Source organism: Pseudoliparis swirei, chromosome 8 (genome assembly GCF_029220125.1).
Source record: "Pseudoliparis swirei isolate HS2019 ecotype Mariana Trench chromosome 8, NWPU_hadal_v1, whole genome shotgun sequence".
In the NCBI taxonomy this organism is placed as follows: domain Eukaryota; kingdom Metazoa; phylum Chordata; class Actinopteri; order Perciformes; family Liparidae; genus Pseudoliparis; species Pseudoliparis swirei.
The window spans coordinates 20,292,981-20,314,542 of NC_079395.1; the positions used below are offsets into that span (position 1 = coordinate 20,292,981).

Consider the following 21,562-nt stretch of genomic DNA (forward strand, 5'->3'; position numbering starts at 1 on the left):
TCGCCTGATGGGTCGGCACCGCCAGCCCTGTCTGGCTACCAGCCCAAGCCCCAGCAGCCCTCGCCGTGCCAGTCGGAGCCGCGGCCGTTCTCCACTGCCCCCTGGCAGCCGCCGGCGTTCCTGTCCGGCATTCCCCGTGACCTGTCGGAGCCCCGGCCGTTCTCCACTGCCCCCTGGCAGCCGCCGGCGTTCCTGTCCGGCATTCCCTGTGTCCCGCTGTCGCCTCGGTGCCGCGGCCGCCGCCGGCTCCCGCTGTCGCCTCGGTGCCGCAGCCCCCGACGGTTCCCGCTGTCGCCTCGGTGCCGCAGTCGCCACCGGTTCCCACTGCCGCCTCCGCCGTGCTGCAGTCCCGGCCGATCCGACCTCCCCATGCCCAGTCCCGGTCGGCGCTAGTTCCCCCTCTCCCGTCTCCGTCCCGGCCGGTCCCAGTTCCTCCTGCCCCGTCCCAGCCGGCCCCAGTTCTCCGGGCTCTATCTCCGTCCAGGCCGGTCCCAGCTCCCCGTGCCCCGTCTCCGTCCCGGTCGGTCCCAGTTCCTCCTGCCCCGTCCCAGCCGGCCGCAGGTCTCCGTGCTCTATCTCTGTCCTGGCCGGCCCCAGTTCCCTGTGCCCCGTCTTTGCCCCGGACGGCCCTGGTCCCTCCTGTTCCTATTCCGTCCCCTTCCCGCCCGGTGGTAGTTCCCCGTGTTCCACTGTCGTCCCAGCCGTTTCCCCTGTCCCACTCTCGTCTGTCCCATCGCCGTCTCCCCCTTGCCCGCTTCCGGTTCCCAGTGTCCCGTCGCCATTTCGTCCGGCTCCAGTTCCCAGTGTCCCGTCGCAGTCATCCCCTTTCCCGATTCTGGTTCTCAGTCTCCCGTCGCCATCTCATCCTGCTCCAGTTCCCAGTGTCCCGTCACCATCCCAGCTGGCTCCAGACCCCGGCCTCTCCTGTGCCCGGTACCCCAGCTACCCATCCCTGTACTCCGGCCCGCCCTCCGGCGCGCCTTTCGCCTGGTGGTCGCCCGCCGGCCCACCCCCCGGACTGCTTCTGCCATGCCCTTGGTCCCTCCGCCGGCTCCCCTCCACCCACCCTTGTTGATCCTTTGGGACGTCTGGTATCCGTCCCTTAAGAAGGGGGTACTGTAACACCCGGTTCCGTGTCTCCTATGTTCCGTGTCTCCTATGTTCCATGTCTCCTGTGTCTTCTCTCTTAATTGTTTAATTCCCTGCACCTGCCCTCAGCCACTCTTGTCTCGTACACTCTTGATGTCGTACACCTGTTCCCCCCCCCCCCCTATATATTGTGTCAGTCTTTCCCTTGTCTGGTGTTGGATTGTCGTCTCTGGTTCCTTGTCCTTTTCCCGTCGTCCTGTCCATGTTCCTGATCTTGCCTGCTTCGACCCTGCCCACCTGTCCGCCTCGTCCTGTCCATGTTCCTGATCCTGCCTGCTTCGACCCTGCCTGCCTGTCTTCCTGCCCCTTTTGGACCTTGTTTATTACCTTCGCATTGAAAATGCCGGAAGGTTATGTTTTGATCGCCATTTATTTATTTGTATGCGTGTTATTCGCAAAACTCAAAAAGTATTGAACCGAATCGCATGAAATTTGGTGGGATGATTGTTTATTATCCGGGGACCAGTTGATTAGATTTTGGGATCGATCGGGTCAAAGGTCATGAACAGGTCAAAATCTTTCGCAGAACTCAAAAAGTATTGAACCGAATCGCATGAAATTTGGTGGGATGATTGTTTATTATCCGGGGACCAGTTGATTAGATTTTGGGATCGATCGGGTCAAAGGTCAAAGGTCATGGAAAGGTCAAACTCTTTTTTTACCATAGCACGATACATTTTTGTCCAATTGGCATGCAACTAATGCCAAAATGTTCAGAATTCAATGCCCAATCTTGTGATATGCGAAGGTATGCGCTCTACCGAGTGCCCATTCTAGTTTTCTAACTGTTTTGCCTCATTAAAGAGCGCCTTTTTGTTATTTACACTTCGTCCAGCCTGTCTCTCTGCACCTGAGCCTCACCCTGTTACACTCCCCGTGACACAAGGACATAAAGGAAGTCTTGTGTTTTAAATTAAGAAGGATATCATCATTTTTTATATATAGCGCTTCTCAAGTCACCCGAAGTCACTTTACAGAGTGCAGAGTCCAGTAGTCATACACACACACAGTCATCCCGGTGGTGGTAAGCTACATCAGTAGCCACAGCTGCCCTGGGGCAGACTGACGGAAGCATGGCAGCCAATCAGCGCCTACGGCCCCTCCGACCACCACCAACATTCATTCACATCCATACGAACCGGGGTGAGGCTGCGGTGCATGTCTTTATGATGGTGGGGGAAACCGGAGTACCCGGAGTAAACCGACGCAGGCAGGAGGAGAACATGCAAACTCCACACAGAAAGGACCTGGAACGACCGGGACGACCGGGATTCGAACCCAGGGCCTTCTTGCTGTGAGGCGACAGTGCTAACCACTGAGCCACCGTGCTGCCCACGATATGATCATTAATAGGGAATATTATGAAGAATATTTAGATGAATGTATTGTGAATGTATTGTTGAGAAGTAAGAGGAAGACACTGTTTATATTATAAATGTATGTAATGACAAGGGATGGGTATCGTTTTCTTTTTCTTCCCATATTGGTGCTAAACCGGTATTTTTAAAACGATACTGGTGCCTAAGCGGTGCCTGAACCGATACTTTAAAAACGACGATTGACAATGAAGACAATAAAAACCTATTCGGTCATATTCCCTGTAAAAGCCGTTCTCATGACCGCACTGACAAAAAACTGAGCTAGCGCGATCCAGGTGTACCTGGTCTGTTATTAGGGAGGAGTGTGTGATTGGGGAGGGGTCTGTTATTAGGGAGGAGTGTGTGATTGGGGAGGAGTGTGTTATTGGGGAGGAGTCTGTTATTGGGAAGGAGTGTGTGATGGGGGAGGAGTCTGTTTTTGGGAAGGAGTGTGTGATGGGGGAGGAGTGTGTGATTGGGGAGGAGTCTGTTATTGGGAACGAGTGTGTGATGGGAGAGGAGTGTGTGATTGGGGGAGGAGTGTCTTATTCGGGAGGGGTCTGTGATGGGGAGGAGTGTGTTATTGGGGAGGGGTATGTGATTGGGGAGGAGTGAGTTATTGGGGAGGAGTCTGTTATGTAGGAGGAGTGTGTTATTGGGGAGGGGTATGTGATTGGGGAGGAGTGTGTTATTGGGGTGGGGTCTGTTATTAGGGAGGAGTGTGTGATTGGGGAGGAGTCTGTTATTAGGGAGGAGTTTGTGATGGGGGAGGAGTGTGTTATTGGGAAGGAGTATGTGATGGGGGAGGAGTGTGATTGGGGGAGGAGTGTGTTATTGGGGAGGGGTCTGTGCTTGGGTAGGAGTGTGTAATTGGGGAAGAGGCTGTTGTTAGTGAGGAGTGTGTGATGGGGAGGAGTGTTTTATTTGGGAGGCGTGTGTTATTAAGCAGTTGTCTATTATTAAGGAGTAGTGTGTGATGGGGAGGAGTGTTTTTTGGGAGAAGTGTGTGATTGGGGAGGAGTGTGTGAAGGGGGAGGAGTCTGTTATTATGGAGGAGTGTGTGATGGGGAGAAGTGTGTTATTGGGGAGGAGTCTTTTATTTGGGAGGAGTGTGTAATGGGGGAGGTGTGTGTTATTGAGGAGGGGTCTGTTATCAGGGAGGAGTGTGTGCTGTGTTATTAGTAGGGATGGGTATCGGGTTTTTTTCTCGCGATACTGGTGCTAACCCGGTTCTTTTAAAACGATACTGGTGCCTAAACGGTGCCTGAACCGAAAAAAGCACAAAACGGCGATTGACAATGATGTCAAATAGAAACCTCTTCGACCATATTCCCTGTAAAAGCAGTTTTCATGGCTGCACTGACCAAAAACAGATATCAGACTGTCGCGCTCGTAGCTCGTAGCTGCGAGCTAGCTTAAACATGGTTATAATGGCAAATGTATTATTTGTTGGCCTACTTTTATGAATGCAAGACTTGCAATTAACGTTACGGTACTAATCTGAGTTAAGGCTGCTTTTGTCATCATCGGTCTCCATGTTTTCAGGGGGACTGGTCTCCCCATCGCGCCCAGCCTGACCGCTGATGTGCTCCGCAGGGCTCACATAGTCACACACAGTGCCATATTGCCACCGGTTTTCGGTACCTAACCCTAGTAATGACAAATGTAACAATTATCTGTATGATGCATGGAAATGAATGTTATTTTATTGTTTAGAGATGATAGTTAGATTGGATGCTGGTTGAATTCCGAGACGTAACCTTTATTTTGAAGGCAGCATAATATGCTTTATTCTTAAGGAACTTCCTGTCTAAATGACCGGAAGTGTGACGTTTGACATCTTGAGAATTTGCCATAAGCCAACCAAAGTATTGCATTGTTTAAACTGATGAATTACTAACTTTTGAGGTGTTAGAGAGAGTTACTGATTTACTAAATAAAGAGGTGGTGTGATGGGAAGAATCGTTCTTTTCAGATTGAGCTGGCTAGACAGAAACTAACACACGGAGTGTGTTGGATTGTGGACTCTAATCTCATTCCGGCCCCACGATCGTGAACGATAATTGTCTATCAATCTTTAATTCATCGAATCCTGAATTTCCTTGAGCCCTAGACGTCCTGGTAAACAAATATTTGTATTAGTCACTATTAACCGGGCAGCTTTTATCACCTGCAGGGTGAATGTGGATTTGAAGGTTCAGCTGGGTCTCCAGGGCCACCAGGGCCAAGTGGTCCACAGGGGAACAGAGGCCCATCGGGTCCGCCGGGACCTCCCGGCCCTCCAGGAACCAAATTCTTTGTCGAGGTTGAAATGCTTTTCATACCAAAATATCTTGTTTAAGACCTATTTTAATGAATATGGGTCAGTCGGTTCAATGTGTAAGACCAGATGGTGTTTCTGCTTCCAGGATATGGAGGGATCCGGGAAGAGTGACATGCTCATTGGAGCTGGAGTCAGAGGCCCACAGGTCAGTGCGAGATTGTGTGTGTGTGTGTTTTTATATATAGATTACATTGTTTACTACATTGTTTCTTATACAGTGAGTGTTGTTTTGTTTTTGCTAGGGTGCCCCCGGCTTACCTGGCCATGAGGGTACCAAGGTGATATATTTATAAAAATCTGTTGCTTGCCAAACGTAGCTATAGTGAACATCTATTGATACTTAATGTGGGATTGCTCCCTGAGTAGCGTTGCCACATGTTATTGCTCCTCCTCAGTAGTTAAAGGTGTCCATCATGTCTTCTGTAGGGTGAGGACGGAGCCACAGGTGCTCCAGGAATCTCTGTCAAGGTAAGATGATCCTGAAGGACACCGGCAATGGAAACAGGACTATTTTCTCACACCTTTTTAGAAGGTGTACCGATACTTTTCCAGTGAGTCGCACCCCTTGAAAAGCATTTCCCATCATTTATGGATTAAGTATGTATTTAAACCTCATAAAGAAACAAACCACATGACGTTAAACATGGATAGAGGAAGTGCTGCCTAATGTGTTACCTCTGTCCACGCTGTGTGTGTGTGATTACAGGGTGAGCCAGGGGACTCGGGACCAAAGGGTCTTCAAGGTCCTGCTGGACTACCAGGCGCTAGGGTGAGTCAATGATGTAACAAATGTGTAAATGTCATGTGTGCTTAACTCATTAACTTCGGGAGTATGACAGTTTTGCCATTTAGTGTATACAGCAACATTTGGCATTTTGGCTCTCACAAAACGTTGTCATTTTGGCTTCATTAGCAATGAGATTGTTAGGGGTGAGCAAGGCAGGAACCCAAAAGCAGCACAAGGAGTCTTTCTTTCAAAAATCAAAAAAGGTTTCTTTAATTGTTTGCTGAGCAGAACCACAGTCTGGCAACAGGAGAGAAACTAACGATCCAACAAACATCAAGGGGTATGGGTACAGTTTAAGTAGCCAGCGTCCTAATTGACGATCAGTCCCAGCTGCTCCGGCAATCACCGCCCAGGGGAGGGAGGAGACAGCCACACCCTCTTGGTGAGCCCTAGACAGACAGGGTAAACACACAGGAGACAGATGGACAGGGAAACAGAGGAAACACTGGGAAACACTGTCTTGTCTTGACGACAACATGACAGAGATTTGTTGGGGATTACGATGTCAAACTCAGTGAATACATAGGTTACATAACAGTGTAATAACGTCTTGGAAAATAACATTTACGCTGTCTCTCCAGCAGGACGTCGGCTTAATTCATGTAAATTCATTACAGCACACCAGCTTCGTGAGCACATTTTTCATTAGAATCAGCAACATACAAAGACACACACATCTTGAACATAGCCAGGAAGTTAGCTGAAGTTCTAGCAGTAGCTAACTAGTAGCCATGAGGTTAGCTGAAGTGCTAGCAGGAGCTAACTAGTAATCGGGAAATTAGCTGTAGTGCTAGCAGTAGCTAGCTAGCTAGCTAGCTTGTTCTGAGCTGACATTGAGGCTCTAGTTTGGTCTGTAACTCATACCAATATTTGAACTGCTCACAAAGCATATATCAGTTCCATTTGTGATGGTTTATAGATGATTGTTAACATCACATAACTCACTGTTTACATCCCTTTACTCAACAAACAGGGGGCCAAAGGAGAACATGGTCATCAAGGACCCAAGGTAGGCTAATTGAACCATTTGGATATTAGACGAGGCTGTCTGCACAGTTTTTATGCTGTATGACACTCGATATTCAGTGACTATGATTCATGTTTTTATAACAGCTGTAACATTGTAGGTTTAAGTACAACTTCCGTGTTTGCTGCTGTCTTCTCGATGATCTACTTTTTTTCACATTTCTATTATAATAAACTGACCTTTGCAGGGCTCTCAAGTTTTGAAGACAGGCAAGAGTGACATTTCCATCAGCCCCCCCACCCCCCCCCGCAAGAGTGACATTTCCATCAGCACCCCGCAAAACGAAATTTTCGGATATTTTCGTCAGTCGCGCGCAATTCCAGGATGCTTTATCTTCATTGGTTGCTATATTAAATCTTACCCAGATACGGGGTTTTTTCTGATTGGCTATTGTGTAGCCAATTTCTTTTTTTTGATTGGCTGATAAGTGGCTCCTCACAGCAGAACTCCAGGGGAGCGCTTGATTCCTCCATGGTGAGGGCAGCGCGGCCAGCTCATGTTTGCGGCACATTAAAACATTAAATAGCCGAGAGTTTTTTTCAGCGTGAGAAATACGATGTGTGGCGGGAGTGCGTGACTGAAGACCGAAATGCGTGAGTCTCACGCTCAATGCGTGACACTTGAGAGCCCTGCCTTTGTCTGTTTTGGGTCCTGAAGGGTGATCGTGGCATTGATGGACTCAGTGTCCTTGGACCACCTGGGCCTCCTGGAGCTCCCGGACCTTTCGTCAATCTGTCGGACGTACGTGTTGAGTGAATCGTAAAGCAAATATCTGAACATATGCGCCGCTGTATGTGTCCACGTTTACTCATTGCCTAGTTCCCCTACAGCTGCTGCTCAATGCAACGGACAGCATCTTCAACTTCACAGAGATCAGAGGACCGCCGGGCCCCGGGGTGCGTAGCACTGAGCCTTAAGCACAATGTCTTCCACCAATGTTTACAACAGCTGATAATGAGGACAGAAGGAGTGTGTGATGCATGTCATACAAAGATGGGCCAGATACAGGGACATACCGTATATGTGCAGCGTAACCAATGCATTTCTGAAGCGTTCTTTGGCGTTTTACACAGCACTACTGCTTTAGCTTGCATCTGTGTGTTTTTGTCTGCACATTATGCATGCTTACGTGTGTGTGTGTGTGTGTGTGTGTGTGTTTGTGTGTGTGCTTGTTTTATCGGAATGTTGCAGGGCCCTGAAGGCTTGCCTGGCAGAGCTGGATTTCCTGTAAGAACATTTTGCAACACTATTTCTATCACCTGTTGACTTTGTTCCCGACACTTTTAATATGAGTATTTTTGCAGTTCATGAGTGAAGATGCAACCATTTTTTTAAAGCAGTGTAACATTTCTTTTTGTGTGTTTGTGCTTTCGCTGTCTTTGGGCTAAACAGGGTAGGTACAGTATGTTTTGGCCTCCGATCGTTCTCCCTTTAATATTACTTAGCCCTTTATAATTTATTTTATTTGTATATATATCAACTCTAGAATTTATAAAAAGCTTCACTGCCTCACTATTAAAATGCTTATTACTCTCACTAAACGTGCCAGCTCACTCCTAACTGATCATTCCCCAGGGCCCCAGGGGACCAAAGGGAGACATCGGCCCTGCAGGGGTCCAGGGACCAGCCGGATTCAAGGTGAACATTTGGAATACAACACAAATAAATGTTGAGAATGTTCAAACATGTAAATACAATACTCTGGGTTTCTTTGCACTAACAGGGAGAGAAGGGCGAGCCAGGCGTGACTATCGCTGCTGACGGATCCCTCTTATCGGCGCCAAAAGGCCCACAGGGGCCCAAAGGCATCAAGGTACTAGAAAGTGACCCCTGACCTGTATCAGAATGGACCGGATCAGAATGTCAATATTTCTTCTGCTGGTAGATGCATCAGCAGTGCAGCAAATGTCTAGACATGTTGATTATCTGGTTGTTGTAATTCCTTAAAATTCCGCAGCTAAATTTAAATATACAAAGCGATTGTCATGCAAGTTCTGCTGATTGTAGGCTGGCACAAGGGTCAAAACACCACAAAATCAAACTCCCTCTCCAAACCAAGGCCCATCAAAATCAAGAGAGCTTCTGGAAGACTTGAACAAGGGGCCGCATACAGCTTCAATTCAGTTTATTTTGTGGAGCCCACAATCACACATTTTCCAGAGGCAAAAGAGGCCTTTACAATCTGAACCCTGACCTTTGACCTTTACAATCTAAACCCTGACCTTTGAACTCACATCGGATTAGGAAAAAAAAACTTTCTTCTGGAGAAACAACTGGTTCAAACCCACACAGCCAGAGGGCCGATGTCTATTGCTACCATTGACATCATGTCTATTGCTTCCATTGATATTGTGTCTATTGCTGCCATTGACATCATGTCTGTTGCTGCCACTGACATCATGTCTATTGCTTCCATTGATATTGTGTCTGTTGCTACCATTGACATCATGTATATTGCTGCCATTAATATCAAACTAATGTCACATTCTCGACTCACATTTTTCAGGGTGACCGTGGGTTCCCTGGTCCTGCCGGACTTATGGTGAGTTTGAATGTTGAATAGAATGTGAATATCGACCAGTTCGCATGTGTTAAATTAGGAGCTCAACACAAATCGATGTATTCATGATGTTATGGACTGAAATCTATAACTGCACTCTTTCTGTTGATTTCAGGGCCCAATAGGACCATCTGGACAAAAAGGAGAATATGGCTTCCCTGGTCGTCCTGTGAGTATCTAGTATTTGTTGTATGAACATCCTCATTGTAGATTTAGTCTACTTAGTGCTGGTACCCAAAACTCAATATGAAAAATGTATGACCCCAATATGTATTTTCTCATAATGCTGGATTATCTTTGAACCAAACCAAAACAGTTTCATCCATTTATCTGTAACACCCGTCCCATGTAGCTATAGAAGATAATATACTATGGGCCGGGTCCTGGGTAAAGTTTTAAAGGTATGGCACAGTTACCTGTTTTATAATTTGACAGACACAAAATATATGAACTGCCTTGACACGCAGTCGGATATTTATTTACACATAGGCAAAACAAAAGGAGGTACAGATCCCTACATAATAACAAACCCCAACATGTGTATAACTCCCTCCTTGCAGGTCAACAATACAATAAACACACTCATGCACACACCCTGGCACACACACGATAACAATATCCCCGTTGCAGGCCTGAGTCATGTCTGGAGAGAGGCCTGAAACGGTAGTGGCCGCTTCACTTGTCCACACAAGCATAACACAAAAAGGGGCAGTGCAAAGTTTATGAGTACTCACGACGACCACGGAGTGTTGGGAGAAGGAGGTGAAGAAACAAATTGATGAATGTCTGAGAGAAGAAAACAGCAGTCTTGGAGCAACAGCCACAGGAAACATTTCTGCGTCATCAGCATGCATCTCCTGAATCACAGGAGGCCACTAATGTGCTGACTCCTGATTTCCTGACCAATCCATCGCCTTAGTTGTCCCCAATTACCGCCGCTCGGCTCAACAGCTGTTGCGGTCCCCTATATCACAACAATTCCCTTCCGCTTAGGTCCCGCCCCTCTACCTGACAGTGAGGCTGGATTCGCGGTTGGTCTCACACACCGGAAAACAATGACGGACAGATAACCAAGCAGATTAGAAAACTCAAATGACCCAAACAAATTAGAAAACTCAACTCCTAGTGTAGACAGGGCTACCTTATTATATCTTCATTATTATTATTATCAGTATTATTATAATTATTATTATTGTAATTATAATTATTATTATTGTTATTATTATCAATGTTATCAGGGTTACATATCTTCTTAATCAGTTTTTTGTGTTTGTGCCACCTATTCAGAAACTTTTTTACCTGTGATTAGGATTCTCAAAATTAAGATTGCCCGACCAAAATAACAAAACGGCATTAAATGGCCGCGACTAACTGGAAGATATCTGAGTGACTTAGGTTTTGCAGATTTTCACCTCCTGCATTTTTTGGTTGTGAAAATTATGTTTTGCAATTATTGGGATTATTGACCCAAAAAAAAGAAAAGAAAAGAAGCCACAAGCACTCGGCCCACTCAAAGCACGTCATAAAGGATCCTCTATTAATAAATACTCTGATGTTTTGCTCCTCCTGTTCCTGTAGGGACGATCTGGTATGGCTGGGAGGAAAGGTGACAGAGGAGATTCTGGCGGCCTCCAGGTAAGAAAAAGCGAGAGGAAAGGAAGTGAAAAGATATGCGATCTCCTTGTTGTTAAAGCACATTTTTAATGCATTTCAGGAGTTTAGACAGATGTGTTCAGATCCCTACAAATAAGACAACATAGTAAACAAACCTCTGAGTTTTGTTTTCACTTCACTTAGAAACCTTCTGATTGTCTGAGAAAGGAAGCCGGCCACTAATGTCATATCAATCCTCTCTCTCAGGGACCCTCTGGTCCTCCAGGACCACCAGGAAACCCAGGAAGAGTTATTGGGCTCAAAGGAGTAAGTTTCCATCTGTGAAATCTTTTCAGTTCTCTAATTTTTGCACATTTCGAAAGGCTTGTTTCACAGACATATGTTGGTTATAGCAAAAAAAGGCATTTTGAAAAGCATAAACTTATTTGTATTGAGGAAATACATTATTTTATATAACAGGTTTGGCTTCCATTGAACACCATTGAAGTGCATATGTACTTAAATTTTGAAAATGATAACGTCAGCTCCAATTTTCCAGTGATTGAGCATTTTGTACACACCATTAAAATAACTACAAAAATACCGTAGTCTCATAAATCCCATTAAAAGGTACGACACATTTTGATTTCGACATAAAAGTGTCGGTTTGTTTTTGTCCTTTCTGTTGTTGCCTTTGAAGCTCATGACTCGTGTAGTCTGATCATGCTGCTCTTCTTTGGATTCTAAAGACCGTGTTTCCGGTGCGCCGCAGACCGCACTGCAAAAAGGGACGAGTAAGTCAGAGTCGGACCGCCCTGATTGGTCCGTTTCACCTTGAAATGGGTGCCATTCTTTGGTTCTGTTGGTGTGTGGGTGCAGCAGCATGGCCGCCGCTCTCTGTCCGGGATACAAAGGGCTCTTTTTACCCCACTTCACCTCCATCCCTCCCGTCCTAATGATCCTTAAAAAACAACAACGACTAAAATGTCTCTTGGTCCATTTCACCAGGCGTTAACGTTCCAACGGGTTGTATCTCACGATATGGGGGTCGGAGCTGAATGTAAAATATTCAGGGTTCATACGGTCATGGAAAACCTGTAAAAGTCATAACATTTTTAAATGGTTATTTCCAGGCCTGGAAAAGTCCATGAAAAAAAAAAGTCATGGAAATGTTTTATTCTTGTTCATTTACACAGTTTTATAAAAAGAATAAACATTTATATCAATAATTATTCTTTAAATCAAACTATTGTCTTAAGTTGTGTCATTTAAGGTATATACTGTATACACCGAGATTTCATAAACTGTTTGGTCATGGAAATTTGGTTTAATGTCATGGAAAAACTCATGGAAAGGTCATGGAAAGGTCATGAAAAAGTCATGGAAATCCATTGGTCAAAATGTGTATGAACCCTGAGTATTGCAAGTTCTTGCCAGATATGGAATACACGTGCATTATTAGTCAGCTGCAAATGAACACCCACATTTTCTATACTCTCATCTATTTCTAGAGCAGACACAGGTTTCGAGGTGTGGTGGCGGGCTCCTCCATGCATGTGTGACCATCTCTAAACGTTCACCTGACTGATGAATGGGGGAGGGAAATCCTGACACAATAAGGATAAAAAGAAAGGAACAGCGTGAAGCATACATATTATAGCATACATAATGTCGGAAATGTAAAACGATAAGTAGTAAGTATCAAATGATAATAAGAGTTGTTGGTTTCCCTGTTGGTCACCACAGCTCTTCTACGCGTTAGCAAGAGGCGTTTCAGTTGGTTGCAATCTGCAACCTCGCCGCTAGATGGAACCAATGTCACACACTGCACCTGTAACTGCAGCAGGTCGCATCCAATTTGAGGAAAGAAACCATTAAATACATAAAAGGCATGATGCCTGGATAATTATTTAAACTCCAGAAGTCATAAATTAGTGAGCAAACCACATTTAACCGCTGCAGTATATATATATAAAAATGGTAAATGGACCTTTACTTGTAAATCCCTTTCCAAATGTAAGTAAATTAGTTCATTTTGTATTACAATGATTTGTATTAACAATCTCTGAGGGGCACATGGATATTATAGTGCCCATGTTGCCCTCATATTGCGTACGCAGCATGGTTACCTTCACATTGAAAATGCGGAAGGTTATGTTTTGATCGCCGTGTATTTATTTATTTGTTTATTTATTTGTATGCGTGTTACTCGCAGAACACAAAAAGTATTAAACCGAATCACATGAAATTTGATGGGATGATTGGTTATTATCCGGGGACCATTTGATTAGATTTTGGGATCAATCGGGTCAAAGGTCAAGGTCAAAATCTTCTTTTTACCATAGCACAGTCAATTTTTATCCAATTGGCATGCAACTAATGCCAACATGTTCATAATTCAATGCCCAATCTTGTGATATGCGAAGGTATGTGCTCTACCGAGTGCCCGTTCTAGTTTCATATGAATTTGCCTGGACAGTAACTGACTATAAAACGTATTTGCCTCGTAAAAACCAAAAGAACCGTTTATACACACACTGGTGAGACATATCGAATCAATGTGCAGTCTGTTCTCGGTTGGAAGAACTGATCTGATTCATGGAAACAAGCTGATTTAACCCTGTGTTGCCCAAGCTTTTGTATTGTTACCACCAGAGTCCAGAAAGAAGGTGCCTCCTCCAGCTGCATGATCCCTTGTGTTTAACAGGTTTTCATAACAAGCTCACACTCTGTGTTCAGCAGTCTGTACACATGCTGGTATCCATGCCATGTTAATGTGTGTGTGTGTGTGTGTGTGTGTGTGTGTGTGTGTGTGTGTGTGTGTGTGTGTGTGTGTGTGTGTGTGTGTGTGTGTGTGTGTGTGTGTGTGTGTGTGTGTGTGTGTGTGTGTGTGTGTGTGTGTGTGTGTGTGTGTGTGTGTGTAGGCTGCGGTGACAGGAAGGGATGCAGTCGGGGCTAAAGGAGATAAAGGAGATGTGGGAATAGCTGGAGAGCCAGGCACACCTGGTAAGGACTTTTCGTTGACTTTCGCTCTCACCTGACACTCGATTTGTACGACGCTCCGGGAAGGTGATGGAAAAAAACCCGCAAAAGTATCATCCTCCAAAGACTAAACAAAAGATTTATATATATATATATATATATATATAATATAATAATATAATATAAATATATTATAATATATATAATCTTTTTTGTTTATACACATATATATATATATAATCTTTTTGTTTAGTGTTTTAAATATATATATATATTAAAAATATGCTATATATATATACAAATATACATTTATAAAAATATATATATATATGTGTATATATATTTTTATATATGTATATTTTTATATCTATATCATATTTTTGTTTAGTTTTTAAAATATATAAAAATATATATAGTTATATATTTATATATATATATTTATATATAAATAATATATATAATGATGATAAATAACTGCTAGAAAGTGTATCATTCACAACAAGTCATCTTTCTTCTCAGCACCCGAGTTTCCAGATGGAATTGTGGTGAGTACCATACGCACCGTAGATCAAACAGGGAGCCATGTCCAGTCCAAATATGAATCATCACTGACACCGAGTAGTAATCTTCAGTGGGTTTGTTCTCTCAGGGTGCTGGAGGCGACCAGGGATACCAAGGTCAAAAGGGAGAGAAGGGTGACGGCAGTGTGCCGGGTGCTCCAGGACTGCCCGGGAGGTCAGGTCTTGTGGTAAGATACTAAAATATTATTTAGGTACTCAGGTATTGAAATGATAATTGTAATAAATGTTTGGTACTGTTGGATATCTTTGATTCCCACACGGTCTGATCCTGCAGGGCCCAAAAGGAGAGTCCATCGTTGGCCCTTCAGGACCGGTCGGTCCCGAGGGTCAACCCGGTGCCCCTGGGTTCGGACGACCCGGTCCCCGAGGGCCACCCGGCCCTGCTGGACCCCCAGGAACCGCATCTGCATTTGGATCGGGTATAATGTGGACCTCAGCTTACATCAATACAACTTACAACTAGAACGGGCACTCGCTGGAGCACAAGATTGGGCGTTGAATTATGAACATGTTGGCATTAGTTGCATGCCAATTGGATAGAAATTGATGGTAAAAAGAAGATTTTGACCTTTTCATGACCTTGACCTTGACCTTTGACCGATCAATCCCAAAATCTAATCAAATCGTCCCCGGATAATAAACAATCATCCCACCAAATTTCATGCGATTCGGTTTAATACTTTTGTAGTTTTGCGAGTAACACGCATACAAATAAATAAATAAATACACGGCGATCAAAACATAACCTTCCGCATTTTCAATGCGAAGGTAAATATAGATATTCAATATGTCTAAATGTGTTTCTGATTTGTCGTCATCAGGCGCCGGTGTCCCGGGCCCTCCTGGTCCGCCTGGCCCAACGGGGTCTCCAGGAAATGACAACCCTGTAAGATACCGAGCCCTTTCCTCCGGGGTCAGATCAGTCTCAATAATTGCAAATGCACACAGAGAGACTCACAAATCTAAACACAAAGATTCACAAATGCGCACTGAACAAATGACAAATATATTTACAAACGCACACAGAAGGATTTACAAATAAATTAAACTCACAAATGCATTTCTTTGTGGATTTGTATGTATTTGTTTGTGTATCGCTTCACATTTGTTTGTGGGTTTTTGAGACTCCCCTGTCGTGGCTCGATTCACAAATCTGTTTTTTTTTTTCAACATAGACCTATCTGTAGCCAATCAGACGTCGCCTTAATTCAGTCTAAATTTCCTTCTGTATGCATTGTAAATCAACTATATTCGTCATTTGTTCTATGCACATTTGTGAATCTTTGTGTTTGCATTTGTGAGTCTCTCTGTGTGCATTTGCAATTATTGAGACTTTATTTGCTCGATCTGCTTTATTTTACTGTCTTATACTTTCAAATAAATATACAGTATATTCTAACATTGTATTATGTCCATAAATCCATGATTTTTTTCTGGTTCCTGTTCCAGGTGGTGAGCTACAAGACGAGCCACGCCCTGGGCAGAGACAGCCAGCGGGCGGCCGAAGGAACCCTGGCCTACGTGTCCGAGAGGGGGGGTGAGCTGTACATCAGAACAGGCGGCGGCTGGCGGAAGATCCAGGTGTGTGTGTGTGTGTGTGTGCGTGTCACATGTGTGGACGTTTGACATGGGGAGAGGAGGTGGCCGGTACTCTAGGGAGTCGACGTGAGATCGTGGGCTTTTTAACCGTGACCGTCTTCTTTCAGCTCGGAGAGTTGATCCAATCCAGGTCGTCCAGCTCGCTCTCGTCTCACACCCTCAGCAGACCTGGAGACCTGAGCAGAGCGCAGAGGAGCCAGAGCCACAGCCGGGTACACACACACACACACACACACATACATATACATTTATACATATAAATGTATATATATATACATTTATATGTATAAATGTATATATTTATATATACATTTAAAATATATTTATATATATATGTATATATATATAAATGTATATGTAGTAATGGAAACTCTATCTTTAAATTTTTCAATTCAATTAACTTTATTTTAGATATCACAAATTACAAATTATCCTCAAAGGGCTTTACAGTCTGTACACATGCGACATCCCTGTCCCAGGACCTCACATCGGATCAGGAACAACATATTTAAAACCCTTTCACAGGGAAAAAGGGAAGAAACCTTCATAACTATAAATGTAGAACAGCCTCTAACAGCCTTTGTTGAACAGGAGCTTCAAGAGGGCGGCAGAGGATATCACCCCACCCATAACGTGCTACCGCAGACTGTCACCGCTGTGCCTGGGGTGAGCATCACACACACAAACACCCCTACACATACTGCACATAAGACCACGCGGGGCCTCCTGTGTGTCAGGCTTGTACCACGTGGACTTTCTCCTCGTCTCCGACTACTCATCCATCTCTTCTCCTCCCCTCCCTCAGCTCCACCTGGTGGCCCTGAACGCCCCTCTGAAAGGGGACATGCGCGGCATTCGGGGGGCCGACTTCCAGTGCTACCAGCAGGCCCGTGCCATGGGGCTCACCAGCACCTACAGGGCCTTCCTGTCCTCACACCTGCAGGACCTGGCCACCATCGTGAGGAAGGCGGACCGCACTGACATGCCCGTGGTCAACCTCAAGGTGAGAAGACGTTTCCACTTCCTGTTTAGAGATGGCACATCCTCAAATTGATGTGTGTCACTAGGGTGAAAGGAATAGTTTGGTCATTGTATAAAGTAGACTATAAAAAGTCTTGTATGTCATAAAGAAAAGTCATAATACAGCATGCCATAAAAAAACTCATACACTTTAGTCGGTCACTTTAAAGTGGGGAAATATTTATGGAAACACTTATTTGTACATTGTATTTTTTTTAATTAATTGACATTGTTTTAAATAGTTTTTCGCTTTGACATGAAAGAAGCCTTTTTTTGCAAATTTGTGTAAAAATAAAAACTATTTAAGGGACCATGATTTCATGTAGAAAAGCCACAAAGGGGTTAAACATTCAAGTGGGGTGAATATTTCTTTCGAGGCATTGTATGTCTTTGTATGTTATTACATGTGTGTTATTACACATTAAAAACTGCAATTTTAAACACTAATTTTTAAGTATCCCCAATTTTTTTAGGATCTATTGTAAAAGATATTGATGGCATTACAAAGGACCCCGGCATATATATTTATTTAATTTCCTCCACTATATGTTGGATGTGTGTATTTATCAAATAAACATACAAGTATCTTCTCCTCTCAGGGGCAGGTGTTGTTCAGCAGCTGGATGTCCATCTTCTCTGGGAACGGAGGCACCTTCAACCCCTCCACCCCCGTCTACTCCTTCGACGGGCGTAACGTGATGTCGGACTCGGCCTGGTGAGTGTGGACACGGAAAAAGGAAAATAGTTTGTATGTGGCAGGATAACGAAAGCCAGTTCATCCATGTTTACTGTTTCAACGAGACCCCCTGAAACAAGAGAATGGGGGAGGACGTGAAAACTTCTTGATGCCCGTCACATGCGGACATCCTTCAGCTGTTCGTGTCACGGCGAGTGTAACAGGGTGAGGCTCAGGCGCAGAGAGACAGAATGGACAAAATATAAGTAACAAAAAGGCGCTCTTTAATGAGGCAAAACAGTTGAAAAATAAACAAGGTCCAAAAGGAGCAGGCAGAGGATCATCGGCCAGGGCAGGCAGGCAAGCAGGATAGAAGCAGGCAGGATCAGGAACACAGACAGAACGACGGGAAAAGGACACGGAACAAGAGACGACAATCCGACAGCAGACAAGGGAAAGACTGACACAATATATAGGGGGGGAAACAGGTGTACGACATCAGACAGTAACGAGACAAGAGTGGCTGAGGGCAGGTGCAGGGAATTAAACGAGAGAGAAGACACAGAGGAGACATGGAACATAGGAGACACGGAACCGGGTGTTACAGTTCGTGGTCATGGTTTACTGGAGGAGTCAGTATGAACCACTGGAGGAACCGGAAGCATCTATTTTTGTTTCATCTTTCTCTCACATCTCGCTAAATCCAGATGTGAGTTGGGTGAGATTAGAGCGTGAGATGTAACCTCCCCTCATTACTTCCTCTCTCCCTCTGACCCCACCCCCCAGGCCAGAGAAGCTGGTGTGGCACGGCTCCAGCGCGGTGGGCATCCGTCAGACCACCAACTACTGCGAGGCGTGGAGGACAGCCGACGTGGCGGTGACGGGCCAGGCGGCGCTGCTGCAGACGGGACGCCTGCTGGGGCAGCACACACGCTCCTGCTCCAGCCACTACATCGTGCTGTGTGTGGAGAACACGTACGTGGGGAACGCCCATCAGAGGAGGACCTGAGGGAACACACACACATACGCAGACACACACACACACACACACACACACATCACGGTGAGCCCCACACTGCAGGATGCTGCCACGCCTCCAGGTCCCGGTCTAAAGCTTCATCACACATATTCACTATGAACATGTAGCAGCACAGCGTATCATCACCACACGGGACGTTTGGAACGCACACACACACACACACACACACACACACACACGTACACACACATGTATGTGTTGTTGAAGTGAAAGATGTGAGTCAAGCTAAAGACTTGATGCGAGTGGCATCTCCTCAACTGCAAATCTGTGATGTACAGGAAGCCCTGAGAGGAAAGTAAGGCAAGAAAGAAATGATGATGATTCTCAGTGTGATTCAGAAAAGGGGGGAACACTTTTATTTAACTTATCAAGTTAAACTCTTTGAAAAGTTATTTCTTTAACTTTGGGTCGGGTTGCACTTCTGCCTCCCGTAGACAAAATTAGTATTACAACAACAACTTCATCCTGAATTCAGCCTGACCCCCCCCAACCCCCCCTCCACTCCTTTCACACATGAGAAAACAAATTTAAGGAACTGAGAAGATGATCCTGTTTGTTGTTTTCACTCGTTCTCAAGTCATAATCACTCATCATTTAGGTCAGATTTAGAAAATGGATTAACAGAATACATTTTCTTCTCACTTGCCTCTCAGGGATTCTGTAGTTTTTTCAAATGCATGCCATAGTTGTAGATGATCATTTATTTTGTGGGATATTTTTGTCCTATAGTTCTGTGCAGCCATTGGGTTTGTACCATTTCCATACAACATCACGTCTGCATCATATGTGTGTGTTCTCCTTAGTGTTGTTATGTTACGGTTTATTTTAAAGTGTGCACATAGCTTTGAACTGTTAGCTGTGATGTACATAGTCATGATGGGTAGTCAACAGGACTACAGAACACTGACTTGTGGGTAAAGATGCTTCATTTGGAAATTTGACCCGATTTCAGAACATTACAGTATTTAAGTGGTGTGTATGGAAGCCAGCTGTTATATATTTACTCTACAGAGTTTTTAGGATATGCAATAAATCAGGCATTCTCTGTAAAATTCTATATTTCTAACATTGTCATCAACGCCCATGGAAAGATCAAAACCAACACTGTCCTCGCCTGTCTGCGGCAATACGTTGCTGCTATATAAATATATATTTCAGTAATTTCCCAACGCATCTTTAGTTCATAGCAAACAGGAAGTAGCAGTGCATTGCCTCCAAGGACTATTTGATTGGCAAATTCATACACACTACTGACAGGTAAAAATAAATAAATAGTGTGCTCGTTGATTTGTTCTTATTAGTTTAAAACATAAACCCATAACACTGATTCAGTTGAATCAGTTATTTGTTGGTTTTGGTTTTTAACAGTATTTTTTAACAATGTAAACAGTCTATATAGACTATCACCAGACAGAAAATCATACTGTATGAGAGAGCTCTTTTTATATGTAAATACACTCGATATGGAAATGAGTCTCAGCAAATTCAACCAATCACAGCATCGCTCGCATATCGCTCCATTGTGCCCTTTTTTCAGGCGACTAAAAATCTCCCCCAAAAAAGAACTGGCTGGATTTTACCAAAACATTTTTTACCACTAAGATCTTCTCTCTAACCGTTGAAGCTGCAGTTATTATAAGAATATGAAAGCAATTAGCCAGCAAGACGGGAAAGAAGAAGACATTTTTTTTTTCAAAGAACTAAGCCATGTTCCCCAAGAATCTTGAATGATTTATTCATAAACGCAGTACGGTGCATTTCCTCATCACTATTTGGCATCCCATAATCCAACATTAGAGATTGAATGTCTTAAAGAAAATATATAAATAATGTTCTGCTGAACTTTAGCCCTGCTGCTTGCGATACATGATTAAATTAGTGTCAACATTAACACAAGTGCATTAGTATTAGAGTTGAAATCAATGTGTGATTTTTAATTAATTTATACAGTAGCATAGCATGACAATCTAGCAAGTTCACTTTCAAATTGGAACATGTATATGTATGTATGTATATATATATATATGTATGTATATATATATATATATATGTGTGTTTGTTGTTGTTGAGATGTTGTTGTTTTTACACTGTAGAGGTTTTGTACACACACTAAATGATTCTTTTCTCACCAAACATTGATAGAGTTGCAGTTTCACGATGATAAAGAGGCCGCGTAGTTTTCATGATTATTATTGTTGTTCAAACAAGGACGTTTGTACTGACGATGCTTCATGAATAAATGTCTTATTTTGTGTTTATTTTATTTTATTTGGTGACTCCTTCAGTTTCCTGCACTGTGTCCATCAGAGCATCATTCAAAAATAATAAAAAGTCATAATGAACATTTTACATTCAAAGACATGAAAATGATGGATATGCCCATCGTGTCATATATTTATTAACATGAATCCATGAAAGTATAAGTCGACAGCTAAAACCATTTTGTATTATTGTATACGTGTTTATTTATTTATTTCAAATTTTTAAATAAGTGAAAAACTAAACAAAAATCACAAAATGAAATAAAAGCTGCAAGCAGCGATGTGCGCATCCTCGTTTCTCCTGCAGACGTCGGGGGTGCTGGCTGGCTCACGTGGCCCGAGAATGTCTGCATGGAGAGATGCTGGATTTTTTGTGTGCAAACAGTCCACCACTTGATGTATCCACTGTATGGCATGAGACAACATGCATCAACATAAAACATTCGAAGTGGATCTGATTAATTCTCTTCATTAGGTGTTCAGTAACGTATAGTGGCAAGAAATACACAAGAATTAACGGAAAAATCACACGAAACTCAAAATGGCCGACTTTCGTTACGGTTTAGAGCACGGTCCCAAGAAAGTTATTTTCAGGAAATTGTCAGGA

At 43.9% G+C, this 21,562-nt stretch overlaps 1 protein-coding gene across 2 annotated transcripts in view; it reads left to right on the forward strand.

The window, feature by feature from the left end:
* The window catches only part of col15a1b (collagen, type XV, alpha 1b), a 68,393-nt gene extending 47,445 nt beyond the window's left edge, over window positions 1-20,948 (forward strand). For both annotated transcript variants that reach the window (XM_056420364.1, XM_056420363.1), the window contains 26 exons: window positions 4,684-4,812; window positions 4,916-4,975; window positions 5,073-5,108; window positions 5,257-5,298; window positions 5,537-5,599; window positions 6,591-6,626; window positions 7,302-7,385; window positions 7,475-7,540; window positions 7,836-7,871; window positions 8,220-8,282; window positions 8,368-8,457; window positions 9,151-9,186; window positions 9,320-9,373; window positions 10,783-10,839; window positions 11,065-11,124; window positions 13,722-13,803; window positions 14,299-14,324; window positions 14,429-14,527; window positions 14,635-14,779; window positions 15,182-15,246; window positions 15,810-15,941; window positions 16,067-16,171; window positions 16,551-16,625; window positions 16,765-16,962; window positions 17,579-17,694; window positions 18,442-20,948. In XM_056420364.1, the coding sequence (XP_056276339.1) occupies window positions 4,684-4,812; window positions 4,916-4,975; window positions 5,073-5,108; window positions 5,257-5,298; window positions 5,537-5,599; window positions 6,591-6,626; window positions 7,302-7,385; window positions 7,475-7,540; window positions 7,836-7,871; window positions 8,220-8,282; window positions 8,368-8,457; window positions 9,151-9,186; window positions 9,320-9,373; window positions 10,783-10,839; window positions 11,065-11,124; window positions 13,722-13,803; window positions 14,299-14,324; window positions 14,429-14,527; window positions 14,635-14,779; window positions 15,182-15,246; window positions 15,810-15,941; window positions 16,067-16,171; window positions 16,551-16,625; window positions 16,765-16,962; window positions 17,579-17,694; window positions 18,442-18,664 (2,178 nt within the window). In that variant the 3' untranslated portion in view covers window positions 18,665-20,948. The remainder of the gene's footprint in view (window positions 1-4,683; window positions 4,813-4,915; window positions 4,976-5,072; window positions 5,109-5,256; window positions 5,299-5,536; window positions 5,600-6,590; window positions 6,627-7,301; window positions 7,386-7,474; window positions 7,541-7,835; window positions 7,872-8,219; window positions 8,283-8,367; window positions 8,458-9,150; window positions 9,187-9,319; window positions 9,374-10,782; window positions 10,840-11,064; window positions 11,125-13,721; window positions 13,804-14,298; window positions 14,325-14,428; window positions 14,528-14,634; window positions 14,780-15,181; window positions 15,247-15,809; window positions 15,942-16,066; window positions 16,172-16,550; window positions 16,626-16,764; window positions 16,963-17,578; window positions 17,695-18,441) is intronic.
* The last annotated feature ends 614 nt before the right edge of the window (window positions 20,949-21,562 follow it).